The sequence below is a fragment of the Dendropsophus ebraccatus genome, chromosome 6 (assembly GCF_027789765.1).
Source record: "Dendropsophus ebraccatus isolate aDenEbr1 chromosome 6, aDenEbr1.pat, whole genome shotgun sequence".
NCBI classification, from domain to species: domain Eukaryota; kingdom Metazoa; phylum Chordata; class Amphibia; order Anura; family Hylidae; genus Dendropsophus; species Dendropsophus ebraccatus.
In genome coordinates this window covers 138,328,843-138,346,394 of record NC_091459.1, presented here as the reverse complement: position 1 = coordinate 138,346,394, position 17,552 = coordinate 138,328,843, and the positions used below count along the sequence as shown (strand labels likewise).

The 17,552-nt window shown below is 45.1% G+C and overlaps 1 protein-coding gene, 1 long non-coding RNA gene and 1 other non-coding gene across 4 annotated transcripts in view; 1 reads left to right on the top strand and 2 right to left on the bottom strand.

Moving 5' to 3' along the window:
* Positions 1–3,014, bottom strand: part of HS1BP3 (HCLS1 binding protein 3) — a 67,367-nt gene extending 64,353 nt beyond the window's left edge. The window contains exon 1 of one of the 2 annotated variants that reach the window (XM_069973124.1): positions 2,943–3,014. Coding sequence is in view for 1 of the 2 variants with exons in the window: in XM_069973123.1 (XP_069829224.1) it covers positions 2,663–2,688 (26 nt within the window). In the remaining variant the exon portion in view is untranslated. Of the gene's footprint in view, positions 1–2,662; positions 2,912–2,942 lie in introns of those variants that run through there. The other variant, XM_069973123.1, reaches the window with a different exon arrangement.
* LOC138794485 (uncharacterized) lies at positions 2,433–17,321 on the top strand. Its single transcript, XR_011363456.1, has 2 exons — positions 2,433–2,548; positions 16,910–17,321. It is a non-coding gene; the product is annotated as an uncharacterized lncRNA (long non-coding RNA).
* Positions 2,922–3,003, bottom strand: TRNAS-AGA (transfer RNA serine (anticodon AGA)). Its single transcript has one exon. It is a non-coding gene; the product is annotated as a tRNA-Ser (tRNA).
* Positions 17,322–17,552: the final 231 nt, after the last annotated feature.

Sequence of the window (17,552 nt, the reverse complement as noted above, 5' to 3'; positions counted from 1 at the left end):
TATAGTGTCCTCTCTCTCATTCTTCCTGTCTGGCTACGGTGGTTCAGTTATGGTCACATTTAAAGGGATATTCCACTCCAACATAACTTTTCATATGTTACTGCCCATGTTGAGACTAACAATTCCTTCCATACTTGTTATTATCTATTCAGCCTCCTTCCCCCAGTTCTCAGCTGCTGCTTTCTGCTTAAAACACAAAAATATGTGTGTGAGCTTTTCTCTCCGTCTCCCCCTCCCTTCTGAGACTGTTGATGTAAACAAGTCCCTGTCTGCAACATTGTAATGCTAGACATGATAATTACAGTGAGTTCATTGGCCTCAGATTAACCCTTCCAGCATTACAAAGAAGCAACAAAGTTGCAGATAAAGCCAGTCAGGGACTTTAATAATACCGGCTGTCATTGTGCAAATAACATCCTTTATTAAAAGTGTCACTGTCATTACGAAAAAAACTTCTGTCACCTCAGAGATATGTCAAAAGTTTTCATCTGTCAGGGTCTGAGTCTTCAGACCCGTACTGGTTGGGAAAATAAGACGGGAGAAGACAAGCTGCAGTATGTCTCTCCTTCTCCCAGTTCTCAGTTGCTGCTTTCTGCCGAAGACACAAAGATCTGTGTGTGAGCTTTTTTCTTTGTCTCCACCTCCCCCCCCCTCCCCTTCTGAGACAGCTGATGTAAACGAGTCCCTGGCAGGCTTTATCTGCAACATTGTAGCTTCTTTGTAATGCTGACAGGGATAATCTAAGGTCAACTTGCTGATGAACTCACCGTGATTATCCCTCCCCTCATTACAAAGAGGCTACAAAGATGCAGATAAAGCCAGCCAGGGACTTGTTTACATCAGCCGTCTCTGAAAGGAGGAGGAGGGGGAGACAGAGAGAAAAGCTCATACACTTTTTTTGTGTTCTCAGCAAAAAGCAGCAGCTCAGAACTGTGAGAAGGAGACTGAATAGATAATAACAAGTATAAAAAGGAATCTCACCATTAGGGTACAAACCCACACACCGTATACACAGCAGATACGCAACAAATACGCAGCAAATACGCAGCAGATTTGTTGGTACAGATTTGATGCTGTGTTCAGTTATTTAGATATAATCTGCTGCGTTTTTGCTGCGTATTTGCGGCGTGTTTGCTGCGTATTTGCTGCGTATCGCAGCAGTAAATACGCTGCTTATACGGTGTGTGGGTTTATACCCTTAGGGATGAGCGAATCGGCTGAGGTTCGGGTTCGTATAAACCTGAACTATCGGCTTCTGATTCCCGCTGGCTATGGCTGTATCCCAGTTTTCCAGGAGGTCCTCAAGGTTGTATCCACCCTCTCCACAGAGCGGGCAGACAGCGGGAATCAGAAGCCGATAGTTCAGGTTCATACGAACCCGAACCTCAGCCGATTCGCTCATCTCTACTCACCATGGGCAGCAACATATTAAAAGTTATGTTTCAGTGATTACCCCTTTAAAATAGGCACAGGCACGTATGGAGGGTTCCACATGGGCATCACCGTGGCTCCATTGATAGCCATATGTGGTTGAGAGGGAGTAATCTAGTAATAGGGGTGACAATTACCCGCAGGCCGCAAAGATAGTTACTGGAGGTCGGCGCAACTGGAGCATGTTCGAGTCTGATTGTTCAGCATTTGAATACTGGTGGCTGAATAAGTTGGATGCATTCTTAGTGAGTTTAGGAAAGCATGGATACTGCTTATGGCTTTATCCATGTTTTCCAGGACTCCCTAAGGCCGCATTCAAATATTGCAGCCGCCGGTTACCAAATGCCGCACAATTGGGGTCGGATAAACTCGAGAATGCCCAAGATTTTCTCATCTCTACTTACGACCGGTCATGCTCTGAGCAGTAGCCATATAACAGATATTGTATTGCCCCTGGATACCTGGGTGCTCGGTGTTAGGTAAGACAACTGCTGGTAGTAGTTGTACTTGATAGTTATGTTACAGAGGTCATTGTTCTGGAAACCCCTTTAAGCCTGGGCCTAATCGTACATTCACTTTAAGTATAAAATATTTGTGCAGCACACACACTGAGGACACTTTATAAAAATTAGGGCAAGAGGAAATTGTAGTAATTACCCATGGCAACCATACATTACTTTAATTTTCTAACTAGACTGTGAAATTTAAAGGTGAGATCAAATCAGTTACCAAATGATCAATTTCCCATAACAACCAATCAGAGTGTGACTCTTATTTACTAACAGGCCTATACAAGAGGTGGAATGTAATTGGTTGCTAAGGGCAACAGTTTTTTTTCCCCGCAGTTTCTCACTGTTGCCTATGGCGACCAATCAGATTCCAGGTCTTAGGCAGAGTAGAAATGAAAGCAACAACGTGATTGGCTACTGAGAGAGGAACACGTATATCCAGCGCATAGAATGGCTAAGGTATAGCCACAGCAACCAATCAGCTCTCAGCTTTCATAGACGCAGACACGTTAAACAATGAACGAGGCGATTTCATTGGTTGCTATGGGCAACCTGTCTCCGGTCTCTGCGCTCGAGTAGGCCCCGATCGCACAGGCGGCTACTAGAAGGCAAGTTATATGCAGAGCCGCCCGGTGCAGGAAGTTAGGTAAACCGGGAGTAACTGGCGACAACGTAACGTCGTCCGCGCACCCTGCAATGGTTACCGGGAGCCGCGCACTGACCTGGATGTGAGCACCGGGGCGGCCATGGCAGGAGGAGGAGGCGGCGGCTCTGTGGTGTCCCAATCACGGGACAGGATGCAGCACGGGGCAGCGTCCCGCCGCTCAGCACTCGTCCCACATGTTCTCTCACTGTCAGTGTAATAAATAACCGGGGATATAAATGACGGTTCTGTGTGTTAACGGGAGACGAAACGTGACAGGGGGGTATAATACAAGGAGACGCGTGTGATAACGGGAAAATAACGTAATAAAAAGAAGCCGTAGTCGGCAGGATTCGAACCTGCGCGGGGAGACCCCAATGGATTTCTAGTCCATCGCCTTAACCACTCGGCCACGACTACTGCTGTGATGTAACAGGCGCCGGGCTCTGCCTATATACGTCATCACCGAGCGCCTCCTACCTGGGATCCCTGCATGCTGACCATAGAGGGAGGCTGCCATAGGGATCTCCCTGCTCATAGTAATCCTGTCCATAGGGATCTCCCTGCTCATAGTAATCCTGTTCATAGGGATCTCCCTGCTCATAGTAATCCTGTCCATAGGGATCTCCCTGCTCATAGGGGCTGTCATAGGGATCTCCCTGCTCATAGTAATCCTGTTCATCGGGATCTCCCTGCTCATAGTAATCCTGTTTATAGGGATCTCCCTGCTCATAGTATTCCTGTTTATAGGGATCTCCCTGCTCATAGGGGCTGTCATAGAGATCTCCCTGCTCATAGTAATCCTGTTCATAGGGATCTCCCTGCTCATAGTAATCCTGTCCATAGGGATCTCCCTGCTCATAGTATTCCTGTTTATAGGGATCTCCCTGCTCATAGGGGCTGTCATAGAGATCTCCCTGCTCATAGTAATCCTGTTCATAGGGATCTCCCTGCTCATAGTAATCCTGTTCATAGGGATCTCCCTGCTCATAGTAATCCTGTTCATCGGGATCTCCCTGCTCATAGTAATCCTGTTCATAGGGATCTCCCTGCTCATAGTAATCCTGTTCATCGGGATCTCCCTGCTCATAGTATTCCTGTTCATCGGGATCTCCCTGCTCATAGTAATCTTCATAGGGATCTCCCTGCTCATAGTAATCCTGTCCATAGGGATCTCCCTGCCCATAGTAATCCTGTCCATAGGGATCTCCCTGCTGATAGTAATCCTGTTCATAGGGATCTCCCTGCTCATAGTAATCCTGTTCATAGGGATCTCCCTGCACATACAGTAGTAATCCTGTTCATAGGGATCTCCCTGCTCATAGTAATCCTGTCCATAGGGATCTCCCTGCTAATAGTAATCCTGTTCATAGGGATCTCCCTGCTAATAGTAATCCTGTTCATAGGGATCTCCCTGCTAATAGTAATCCTGTTCATAGGGATCTCTCTGCTGATAGTAATCCTGTTCATAGGGATCTCCCTGCTCATAGTAACCCTGTTCATAGGGATCTCCCTGCTCATAGTAATCCTGTTCATATGGATCTCCCTGCTCATAGTAATCCTGTTCATAGGGATCTCCCTGCTCATAGTAATCCTGTTCATAGGGATCTCCCTGCACATACAGTAGTAATCCTGTTCATAGGGATCTCCCTGCACATACAGTAGTAATCCTGTTCATAGGGATCTCCCTGCACATACAGTAGTTATCCTGTTCATAGGGATCTCCCTGCTCATAGTAACCGTGTTCATAGGGATCTCCCTGCTCATAGTAATCCTGTTCATAGGGATCTCCCTGCTCATAGTAATCCTGTTCATAGGGATCTCCCTGCACATACAGTAGTAATCCTGTTCATAGGGATCTCCCTGCACATACAGTAGTAATCCTGTTCATAGGGATCTCCCTGCTCATAGTAATCCTGTTCATAGGGATCTCCCTGCTCATAGTAATCCTGTTCATAGGGATCTCCCTGCTCATACTAATCCTGTCCATAGGGATCTCCTTGCTCATAGTATTCCTGTTCATAGGGATCTCCCTGCTCATAGTAATCCTGTTCATAGGGATCTCCTTGCTCATAGTAATCCTGTTCATAGGGATCTCCCTGCTCATAGTAATCCTGTTCATAGGGATCTCCCTGCTCATACTAATCCTGTCCATAGGGATCTCCCTGCTCATAGTAATCCTGTTCATAGGGATCTCCCTGCTCATAGGGGCTGTCATAGGGATCTCCCTGCTCATAGGGATCCTGTTCATAGGGATCTCCCTGCACACACAGTAGTAATCCTGTTCATAGGGATCTCCCTGCTCATAGGATTCCTGTTCATAGGGATCTCCCTGCTCATAGGGATTTCCCTGTTCATAGGGATCTCTCTGCTCATTGTAATCCTGTTCATAGGGATCTCCCTGCTCATAGTATTCCTATTTATAGGGATCTCCCTGCTCATAGGGGCTGTCATAGGAATCTCCCTGCTCATAGGGATCTCCCTGCTCATAGTAATCCTGTTCATAAAGATCTCCCTGCTCATAGGGGCTGTCATAGGGATCTCCCTGCTCATAGTAATCCTGTTCATAGGGATCTCCCTGCTCATAGTAATCCTGTTCATAGGGATCTCCCTGCTCATACTAATCCTGTCCATAGGGATCTCCTTGCTCATAGTATTCCTGTTCATAGGGATCTCCCTGCTCATAGTAATCCTGTTCATAGGGATCTCCTTGCTCATAGTAATCCTGTTCATAGGGATCTCCCTGCTCATAGTAATCCTGTTCATAGGGATCTCCCTGCTCATACTAATCCTGTCCATAGGGATCTCCCTGCTCATAGTAATCCTGTCCATAGGGATCTCCCTGCTCATAGGGGCTGTCATAGGGATCTCCCTGCTCATAGGGATCCTGTTCATAGGGATCTCCCTGCACACACAGTAGTAATCCTGTTCATAGGGATCTCCCTGCTCATAGGATTCCTGTTCATAGGGATCTCCCTGCTCATAGGGATTTCCCTGTTCATAGGGATCTCTCTGCTCATTGTAATCCTGTTCATAGGGATCTCCCTGCTCATAGTATTCCTATTTATAGGGATCTCCCTGCTCATAGGGGCTGTCATAGGAATCTCCCTGCTCATAGGGATCTCCCTGCTCATAGTAATCCTGTTCATAAAGATCTCCCTGCTCATAGGGGCTGTCATAGGGATCTCCCTGCACATACAGTAGTAATCCTGTTCATAGAGATCTCCCTGCTCATGGTAATCCTGTTCATAGGGATCTCCCTGCTCATAGGGATCCTGTTCATAGGGATCTCCCTGCTCATAGGGATCCTGTTCATAGGGATCTCCCTGCTCATAGTAATCCTGTTCATAGGGATCTCCCTGCTCATAGTAATCCTGTTCATAGGGATCTCCCTGCTCATTGTAATCCTGTATACAAAGACACTGGGGCCACCAGTGTGCAGGGGGGCAACTAAGGAGGCATCGAGGGGCACTTTTGTTTATTTACTGCGAGAAAAAACAAAAACTTCAGGTCAATTCTCAAAAATTAAAGGTTTACTGTAAGAATAAATAACTTTTAAAGGGGAACTATCAGCAGGTTAGAATAATCTAACCTACTGATATGTCCCTATTGCGCATTGGCCACCAAGGAGGAAGCTATGTCTCTTATAGTATGTCTGTTACCTTCCTCCTCTGTGCCGTTCCTGTGGTTAGCGGTGTAATCCTCTGGGGGTGGAGCGGTGCTCCTCACGGTGCTCCGGACAGAGGATTACACTGTTTACCATTTTATCCAGGAAGTGACATCACCATGTTATCCAGGAAGTGACATCACCATGTTATCCAGGAAGTGACATCACCATGTTATTCGGGAAGTGACATCACCATGTTATCCAGGAAGTGACATCACCATGTTATTCGTGAAGTGACATCACCATGTTATTCGGGAAGTGACATCACCATGTTATCTGGGGAGTGACATCATGTTATTCGGGAAGTGACATCACCATGTTATTCGGGAAGTGACATCACCATGTTATTCAGGAAGTGACATCACCATGTTATTCGGGAAGTGACATCACCATGTTATCCGGGAAGTGACATCACCATGTTATCCGGGAAGTGACATCTCCATGTTATCCAGGAAGTGACATCACCATGTTATCCAGGAAGTAACATCACCATGTTATCCAGGAAGTGACATCATCTTGTTATCCAGGAAGTGACATCACCATGTTATTCGGGAAGTGACATCACCATGTTATTCGGGAAGTGACATCACCGTGTTATTCGGGAAGTGACATCACCATGTTATCCAGGAAGTGACATCACCATGTTATCTGGGAAGTGACATCATGTTATTCGGGAAGTGACATCACCATGTTATTCGGGAAGTGACATCACCATGTTATTCAGGAAGTGACATCACCATGTTATCCAGGAAGTGACATCACCATGTTATCCAGGAAGTGACATCACCATGTTATCCAGGAAGTGGCATCACCATGTTATCCAGGAAGTAACATCACCATGTTATCCAGGAAGTGACATCACCATGTTATCCAGGAAGTGACATCACCATGTTATCCAGGAAGTGACATCACCATGTTATCCAGGAAGTGAAGCCTTGATGCAGTAGTAAGTGCAGGGAGAAAAGCACTTTATAAGCATTTCCCATAATAAGTGTATATTGGGGATTTGTATAACTTTTGGGGGGCAATACAATACCTTAATAAAAATTTTCGCTGGACCTCTCCTTTAACCAGTGCTTTGTCTAATAGGACCCTTCAGACGTGTGAACAGTGATGTCTGACAGCTGAGGTCGCCTTGATCATGAGATTGAGGGGCACAAAATCGGCACAATACCAAAAGCCCCTATAATGTTCCAGCAAGTGGGAGCTATACAACTTGCCAGAAGAAAAGTTAGGATACCCAATTAATTTTGGGGGATTTCTCTTGTGACTTTACCTAAATGTCAGGATTTTTGTTGTTGTTGTTGTTCTGGCACCTGCAGATGGAGTATAACCTCCAGCAGTAATGCTATTCCTATAGATGGAGCAGTAAGATCAGAGGGGGAGCGACTACCGTGCAGACAGTGTGTTTAGCTTGGCTACTGTGCGTAACCCTCATGGTCTGGCAGTGCCCCGCTACACCTGCAGCCGTCCTGGCATCCTCGCATGTGGGAAAGATGGAAAGAAGTGTCTGCCTGACTCAGACAAACCCCATGTCAACATTCCATTTATTTTAATAAAACCTCCAACGCCTTCATGTTTATTCTGGTAAGTCCTGACTGAAGAGATGCTCAGACCCCCAAACCTCTGCACCTGCACCCACAGGACGGGAACAGGGATCGTCCGAAACCAGGCGAAAAACACCCCAATGTCAGAGGACGAGGCCGCGTCTCAGAATAGACCGCCATATTTACCAGTTATGAGGAGGGGACGGAGCAGCGGGTACACCGTGGGTTAATAAATAGCCCCAGCAGGCTGACTGGTCACATAGACATTAGGCTTAGTAAGCCTGGTTAACCATTTATATACCGCACAGTCCTCAAATGTGAAGGGACGCTTTGTACTAAAAATATCTGTTATTCCGCGTATTGCAGAGTGTCAGTGCTGGGAATAAACAGCTACGTCTGCAATACTAAGAGAGCACACAACACAAAGCGATGGGGGCCGAGAGTAACACTGGCAACATCCCCCCTTCTTATGGGCCGTGTGGGACCTGCATGGGGCTCATCCTCTACAATCACAGCTAACAAGTGAGAAGGAAAGGTCCAGAGGGTTAGGTGACCCATCTCCCCCACACACACACTTTCATTACTTTACTTTTAGCTGTTGAGTAGAGCATTGGTCCTTAAAGGGGAACTCCAGAGAAAATGTTTTTCTTTTTCTTTCAAATCAACTGGTGTGAGAAAGTTATATAGATTCATAAATTACTTCAATTTTTTTTTTAAATCTAAAGTCTACTTATCAGCTGCTGTATGTGCTGCTGGAAATGCTGTATTCTTTTCTGTCTGACACAGTGCTCTCTGCTGCCACCTCTGTCCATGTCAGGAACTGTCCAGAACAGCAGCAAAATCCTCATAGAAAACCTCTCCTGCTCTGGACAGTTCCTGACATGGACAAAGGTGGCAGCAGAGAGCACTGTGTCAGACTGAAAAGAATACACCACTTCCTGCAGGACATACAGCAGCTGATAAGTACTGGAAGACTGAAGACTTTTAAATAGAAGTAAAATACAGATCTATATAACTTACTAACACCAGCTGATTTGAAAGAAATTTTTTTTTGCCAGAGTATCCCTTCAAAAACAAGCTTACAGGACCTCAGGCATAGCAGTGATCAGTGTATGAAATCTAATGTATGTATGTAAAAGTTCCCTAAAGGGACTATAAAAGTGTAAAAAAAAAAAAAAAAAAAGTTTTAAAAAAGCCCCTCCCCAATAAGAGTGAAAACCCCCTTTCCATTTTATACATAAAACACATAAAAAATAATTTAAGTTAATAAGTTAATTAACATAATATACCGTAGCATGCGTAATCGTCCAATCTATTAAAATAAAACAATATTGTTCCCGCACGGTGAACGCCGTGAACAAAAAGCGGTAAAAAAACGCAGATTGCTTTTTTTAAATTACATTTTACGTATAAAAAAATTATAAAAAGTGATCACTACGTCTGATCTAGAAACAAATGTTACTAATAAAAACTAGAGATTATGGCGCAAAAAAAGGCGCCCCATACGACCCCTTAGGTGAAATAATAAATGCGCTATAGAAGTTACAATAGGGCCATTTTAAATATACCTATTTGCAAATAAAAAAGTTTTACTGCTAATAAAAATAGTAAAAACGTTGTGCTGCGTTTACACGTAACGATTATCGTGCGAATTTGCGCAATAACGATTGTATTAGAACGATAATCGTATATGTAAACGCAGCGAATGATCAAACGACGAGTGAGAAATCGTTCATTTTGATCTTTGAACATGTTCTCGAATCGTCGTTGATCGTTCGCAAAAAATTTGTATATCGTTCCATGTGAACAGTCGTTCGCCGATTTAACCAATGTGTGAGATAGGCTTAAGCAATCGCAAAACGAATTTTCCGTACAATATATCGTACCGTCTAAACGCTGTTCATTATGGAAAAAAAAACGTTACTTTGACATTGTTAATCGTACGATCGGGCGAATTATCGTTTCGTGTAAACGCGGCATTAGAAAACCTAGTAAACCTGAATATCGCCGTGTTCAGACCGACCTATAGAATAAAGGAAAATGGCAGTCCTACCACAAAGTGCATTACGTAAACATGGAAACCCCCAAAATTAATGGAATCTCGTTTTTTGACCCAAATTCACCCCATAAATGATATTTTGGGGTTCCTTCATTCATTTTATGGGTGATTGAAAGACACCATTACAAAGTACACCTGTTCCTGAAAAAAACAATCCCTCACATGACCCGGTAGGTGGAGAAGTTAAAGACTTATGGGTCTTAGTAGGCGAGGAGGAAAACATGAAAACGTAAAAGTGACAATAGGCCCGGTCCTTAAGGCATGGGTCTCCAAACTGCGGCCCTCCAGCTGTTGCAAAACTACATTTCCCATCATGCCTGGACAGCCAAATCCAAAGCTTTAGCTGTCCAGGCATGATGGGAGTTGTAGTTTCGCAACAGCTGGAGGGCCGCAGTTTGAAGACCCATGGTTTAAGGGGTTAAATACCCACAAAGTTCACTTTGCTCTCCCACCGCTGCCGGATCCCAGGACACCCGCTCTCTGCGGCTCTTATCAGGACAGGCAACATTATACTGTACTGACACGTCCCTGCACCCCCAGCAGCATCCCCAATTATCACACACACCACTCACACCGGGCACATACTACACACACACTACTAACACTGAGCACAAACTACACACACACCACTCACACTGCACACACACCCCTCACACATACATACTACACACACCTCACACATACATACACACACACCACTCACACTGCACACACACCCCTCACACCTCATACATACTACACACACCTCACACATACATACACACACACACCACTCACACTGCACACATACTACACACACCTCATACATACTACACACACACCACTCATGCTGAGCACCCCCCCTCACACCTCATACATACTACACACACACCCCTCACACCTCATACATACTACACACACCTCACACATACATACACACACACCACTCACACTGCACACACACCCCTCACACCTTATACATACTACACACACCTCACACACACACACACACACACACCACTCACACTGCACACATACTACACACACCTCATACATACTACACACACCACTCACACCTCATACATACTACACACACACCACTCACACCTCATACATACTACACACACACCACTCACACCTCATACATACTACACACACACCACTTACAGCTCATACATACTACACACACACCACTCACACCTCATACATACTACACACACACCACTCACACCTCATACATACTACACTCACACCTCATACATACTACACACACAGCACTCACACCTCATACATACTACACACACACCACTAGGGATGTCACGATACCAGAATTTTGAGTTCGATACCAATACCAACTTTTTTATTTCGATACTCAATACCATTTTGATACTTGATTCAATATAATGCTGTTTTCTGATTCCCATAACTTTTAAAATCTTTCAGCCGGTAGGGCTGTCTGAGAGTCTTTTTTTAGTGCGCAGTGATTTGCATGTATGACTTTTTTGGTGCAAACACTGTATACTGTGCGAGATTGGGAAGGTAGTATGGCTGACACACAGTATAGTATGTTGGGGGTAGTAGTTGTATGGCTGACACAGTATAGTATGTTGAGGATAATAGTTGTATGGCTGACACACAGTATAGTATGTTGGGGGTAGTAGTAGTATGGCAGTTGCACAGTATAGTAGGTTGGGGGTAGTAGTAGTATGGCAGATGCACAGTATAGTAGGTTGGGGGTAGTAGTAGTATGGGAGATGCACAGTATAGTAGGTTGGGGGTAGTAGTAGTATGGCAGATGCACAGTATAGTAGGTTGGGGGTAGTAGTAGTATGGCAGATGCACAGTATAGTATGTTGGGGGTAGTAGTATGACAAATGCACAGTATAGTAGGTTGGGGGTAGTAGTAGTATGGGAGATGCACAGTATAGTAGGTTGGGGGTAGTAGTAGTAGTATGGCAGATGCACAGTATAGTAGGTTGGGGGTAGTAGTATGGCAAATGCACAGTATAGTAGGTTGGGGGTAGTAGTAGTATGGCAGATGCACAGTATAGTAGGTTGGGGGTAGTAGTAGTAGTATGGCAGATGCACAGTATAGTAGGTTGGGGGTAGTAGTAGTATGGCAGATGCACAGTATAGTAGGTTGGGGGTAGTAGTAGTAGTAATGCAGATGCACAGTATAGTAGGTTGGGGGTAGTAGTATGGCAAATGCACAGTATAGTAGGTTGGGGGTAGTAGTAGTATGGGAGATGCACAGTATAGTAGGTTGGGGGTAGTAGTAGTAGTATGGCAGATGCACAGTATAGTAGGTTGGGGGTAGTAGTATGGCAGATGCACAGTATAGTAGGTTGGGGGTAGTAGTAGTAGTATGGCAGATGCACAGTATAGTAGGTTGGGGGTAGTAGTATGGCAAATGCACAGTATAGTAGGTTGGTGGTAGTAGTAGTATGGCAGATGCACAGTATAGTAGGTTGGGGGTAGTAGTAGTAGTAATGCAGATGCACAGTATAGTAGGTTGGGGGTAGTAGTATGGCAAATGCACAGTATAGTAGGTTGGGGGTAGTAGTAGTATGGCAGATGCACAGTATAGTAGGTTGGGGGTAGTAGTAGTAGTATGGCAGATGCACAGTATAGTAGGTTGGGGGTAGTAGTAGTATGGCAGATGCACAGTATAGTAGGTTGGGGGTAGTAGTAGTAGTATGGCAGATGCACAGTATAGTAGGTTGGGGGTAGTAGTAGTAGTATGGCAGATGCACAGTATAGTAGGTTGGGGGTAGTAGTATGGCTGACACATAAAACAAGTAAAGTATATTGGGGATAGTAGTTGTATGGTTGACACATAGCTATACAACTACTATCCCCAACATACTATACTAGTGCTGACCCAGCACTAGTATAGTACATTGGGGATAGTAATAGTTGTAGTGGAGCAGAACCTTCACCTCCTGCTCCATGCTGCCCGGTCCCGGCGTCACTCCCCCCTCCCTCCTCGTTGTGCCTCCCAGCCCCCACACCACACAGGCCGCAGCCTCCTCATTACGGGACAATCTCCAAAGCCATCGGCTGAGGCGCACGGAGCGGCTCGGATGCTGCTGACACAGCGGCATCTACACAGTTAAATAGCCGGTGTAACTGTGTAGATGTCGCTGTGAAGTGTCAGCACTCAGCAGCATCCGAGCTGCTCCGTACGCCGCAGCCGATGGCTTTGGAGATTGTCCCGTAATGAGGAGGCTGCGGCCTGTGTGCGGGGGCTGGGAGTCACAACAGAGCACAGCCCAGTATAAATACCGCTCCATTAGTGACAGCGGCATGCCGTACCCGGACGGCCCGCGCAGGTTGCAGACCAGGGGTCGGCCAGTGGGAAGTGTGGGGTTAACCCCCGGCCGTGACACATGTGCTGTGGCACGCTGGCTCACTAACCTGCTTGACCGGGCAGCATGGAGATGGAGCAGAAGTTGGTGAGCCGCGTGGGGGAGAGAGATGACACCGGGACCAGGCAGCATGGAGAAGGAGTTGGTGAGCCGCGCAGGGGGTGGGGAGCACACAGAGAACACGGCCGGCGCTCAGATAGCCGCCGGCCGTGTTCTCTGCACTATACTCTATGTTAAGCTGCGCTATTGCACATCTTAACATAAAGTATCGATACGAGGAAATCCTGGGACCGAACCGTTTTTTTCCCCCCGAATATCGATATTAGTATCGATATTTTGGTGCATCGTGCATCACTACACACCACTCACACCTCATACATACTACACACACACCACTCACACCTCATACATACTACACACACACACCACTCATACATACTACACACACACACCACTCATACATACTACACACACACCCCTCACACCTCATACATACTACACACACACACCACTCATGCTGAGCACACACACCATTCACACCTCATACATACTACACACACACACCACTCACACCTCATACATACTACACACACACACCACTCATACCTCATACATACTACACACACACACACCACTCATACATACTACACACACACACCACTCATACATACTACACAAACACCACTCACACCTCATACATACTACACACACACACACCACTCATACATACTACACACACACCACTCATACATACTACACACACACACCACTCATACATACTACACAAACACCACTCACACCTCATACATACTACACACACACACACCACTCATACATACTACACACACACACCACTCATACATACTACACAAACACCACTCACACCTCATACATACTACACACACACACACCACTCACACTTCATACATACTACACACACACCATTCACACCTCATACATACTACACACACACACCACTCACACCTCATACATACTACACACACACCACTCATGCTGAGCACACATACTACACACACCCCATACATACTACACACACCCCATACATACTACACACACACATCACTCACACCTCATACATACTACACACACACCACTCATGCTGAGCACACACTGGAGGCATACTGCAGCTCTCTAGTTATACCCCTAATATATGGTAGTTATTTCTGGATACCACATGGAGGTAATATGGTGATCATTTTAGATACTGTATGGCGACATTATCTAGGCATGGTTGTATATTTTGGGCACTGAATGGCGGCACTATGTCTGCATTGTACGGCAGTATCCAAATATAAATGGAGTACAGTATGGAGCGGATGTATATATAAATTACAAGAACTACTGCCTGGGAATGATGAGTAGGGTGGGGGGTCTGCATAACTTTTTAGTCAGAACCCCATCTTCTAGAAAACCAGTCCTGGCTAGAAGATACCCGGCTGATACCGTCCAGCAATCCATATCATCTTATAATGTATCTGGTAACTGCTGGATTCTTACAATTTTAATATACCTGCAAAGGCCGACAAGTTTGTGTGTGCCATGTAAATTCTCAGTTTGGCCAGCAGATGGCGCTATCCTAAAACGAATATCCTCACGGTGGGCGATTTTTAAGGCCATTCGGCGACCGTAATAAATAATCAGCTAATGTTTAATGTTTCCAATTACCATCAGGCCGGCACTAATGATGAATAGTGCACATGGTGGAGCTACAGAGTGGACGGATGGCTCTACACGGATATGTGATACTCTTTATAGAGAGTATTCCTGGGCACTTTAACTCTGATGGAGGTAATAAAAAACAAATGTGCGCAGCCTACAATCTGACGATGGGACCTGAAGCTATTTGGTTGGGTTTTTTTCCTTATGTCTTGTATGGTAATTAATACTAAGACTGAAGCCAATAAATAGTTTTGGGATTCTTCGGTAACTATTCATCAGTGTTGTGCAAGAGAAAAAAAATCTTCTGCTAGCATGCAATATTCTGTAAAACTTAAAGGGATTGTCTGATGTAGAAAACTTATTTTCAAATCTTTTAACTGTTAAGATGCTTGGGACTTCCGATTCAACAAGGGCCTCTCTCTGGAGGACCAGGGACACCTGCACCATTGATTTCACTAGGTACCATGTAATGCTTTGTTTCCCCTGTGGGGGCGCTGCAGGATAATTAGACACTTCGGGGGAGATTTATCAGACATGGTGTAAAGTGAAGCTGGCCCAGTTGCCCCTAGCAACCAATCAGATTCCACCTTTCATTCCTCACAGACTCTTTGGAAAATGAAAGGTGGAATCTGATTGGTTGCTAGGGGCAACTGAGCCCGTTTCACTTTACACCATGTTTGATAAATCTCCCCCTTTCTGTCTAGTTTCAGCTGTCAGTTCGGTCATCAGAGCCGTGTACTGGCTGGGCCTGGCAGGTATAATGTGCCCATCCATGTGTAGGGCCATTTTTAAGGCTCATGTCCATGCAGCCCTTGCTTTTTATAAAAAAAAAAAAAAAAAGTTTAACTTACCTGTCAAGGCTCCCTGATGTCCTGTTTCGCACTGACTGGAGCCACCCTAGAAGCTTTTAAACCCTCTGTCTCTGAAGTGACAGGCTGCTCAGCCAATCATTGACAGAGACAGGTCAGCTCCGCAGTCAGTGATTGGCTGAGCAGCCCCTCACTTTGAGTGTAGAAACTTTAACAGTACCTGTGGTGAGTGGGGAAAAGGCAGGAGGACACCGGGAGCGTGGACAGGTAAGTATACATCTTTATTACACAAAGGGACACCCGTTCGACGGACAATGATTTTTTTTAACATACTGAAAGTCAATGATCAGGCAATGACGGGCTCCTCAGCTGATCGTTGTCTTTATTACATAGGGCGATATCTTTCCGATTCTGTCTGACTAAGCAAACAATAGCACCCTAAGGCTATATTCACACAATGTATTGCCCATTGGCCGTTGTTCAATACATTGTGTGAAAACAACGGCCTTTATTGCATTGACTTCAATGCATTTCATTGCAGTATGAAAAGAAAGGTCATTGTTTTAATGGAAAACAGCGGCTGTTCTTTGCAGAAATAGTACATTGTGTGAATATAGTCTTTGGCTAGGTTCACACTATGTAAAAACAAAGGCCGTACTTCAAATTTTGAGAGATAATGGATATTCATTAAACAGTGGCTGTACATAATAGGCCATGCCCGTGCTCCCGGACGTACTTTACATTATGCTCTATGGCTAATTGGAGTGCGGGCACACCCGAATGTGCCCACATTCCAATTAAAATGAAGTGGTGATGTAAGCTGCTGTATGCCCTGCAGGAAGTGGTGTATTCTTTCTAGTACTTATCAGCTGCTGTATGTCCTGCAGGAAGTGGTGTATTCTCTCCAGTCTGACACAGTGCTCTCTGCTGCCACCTCTGTCCATGTCAGGAACTGTCCAGAGCAGGAGAGGTTTTCTATGGGGATTTGCTGCTGCTCTGGACAGTTCGAGACATGGACAGAGGTGGCAGCAGAGAGCACTGTGTCAGACTGGAAAGAATACACCACTTTCTGCAGGACGTGCAGCAGCTGATAAGTACTGGAAGGCTAGAGATTTTTAAATAGAAGTAAAGTACAAATCTATAGAACTTTCTGTTACCAGTTAATTTAAAAACCTTTTTTTCTCTGACGTACCCCTTTAATTTCTCATCATTTTCAGGCTCCGTATGTGCTGTCAGTGAATAGAAACGTTCTTGTTCATACTAAGATACTAAAACCGAGGGTTTGCTCTAACTGTATCTATAAGCAGCACTGCTGTCATCTGCCCTGATGGTTTGTTACAATGTGTCAGTTTAAGATCCTGGACTCCGGCCTGTTTCGCAGATATAGGATTGTCAGAGGACTCAGCTGAGAGATGCATCAGGTCTGTGTGGGACTTTAGCCCCTGGATGGAAGCCATACTGCTCAATATTACTGACAGAAAGCAGAGATCTTATAAGTGGTGAATAGCCTGAACACAAGGTACAAGTGAAAGTTACAGAACATCTCATTGTACGATGATCATAGCAAAATCACATCGTCATGTTTAAATGGGCGCTGATGCTTTAATAAAGACTTTTGACTTTTGAAAATTGTTCGAATTTAAACGATAATCGGTTTGTGTAAATGCAGGCAATGGTCAAATGACCAACGAAAAATCGTTCATCGTTCGTTTGGCGCTGACTAATTGTTACTCGTTCGGTGTAATTCTGCATTCATTCACTTATCGTTCAGTGTAAGAGTACTTCGGACGATTATCGCTCCATGTAATAAGTACAAAGATCAGCCGATGACAACGATCATCGGCTGATCGTTGATATAGG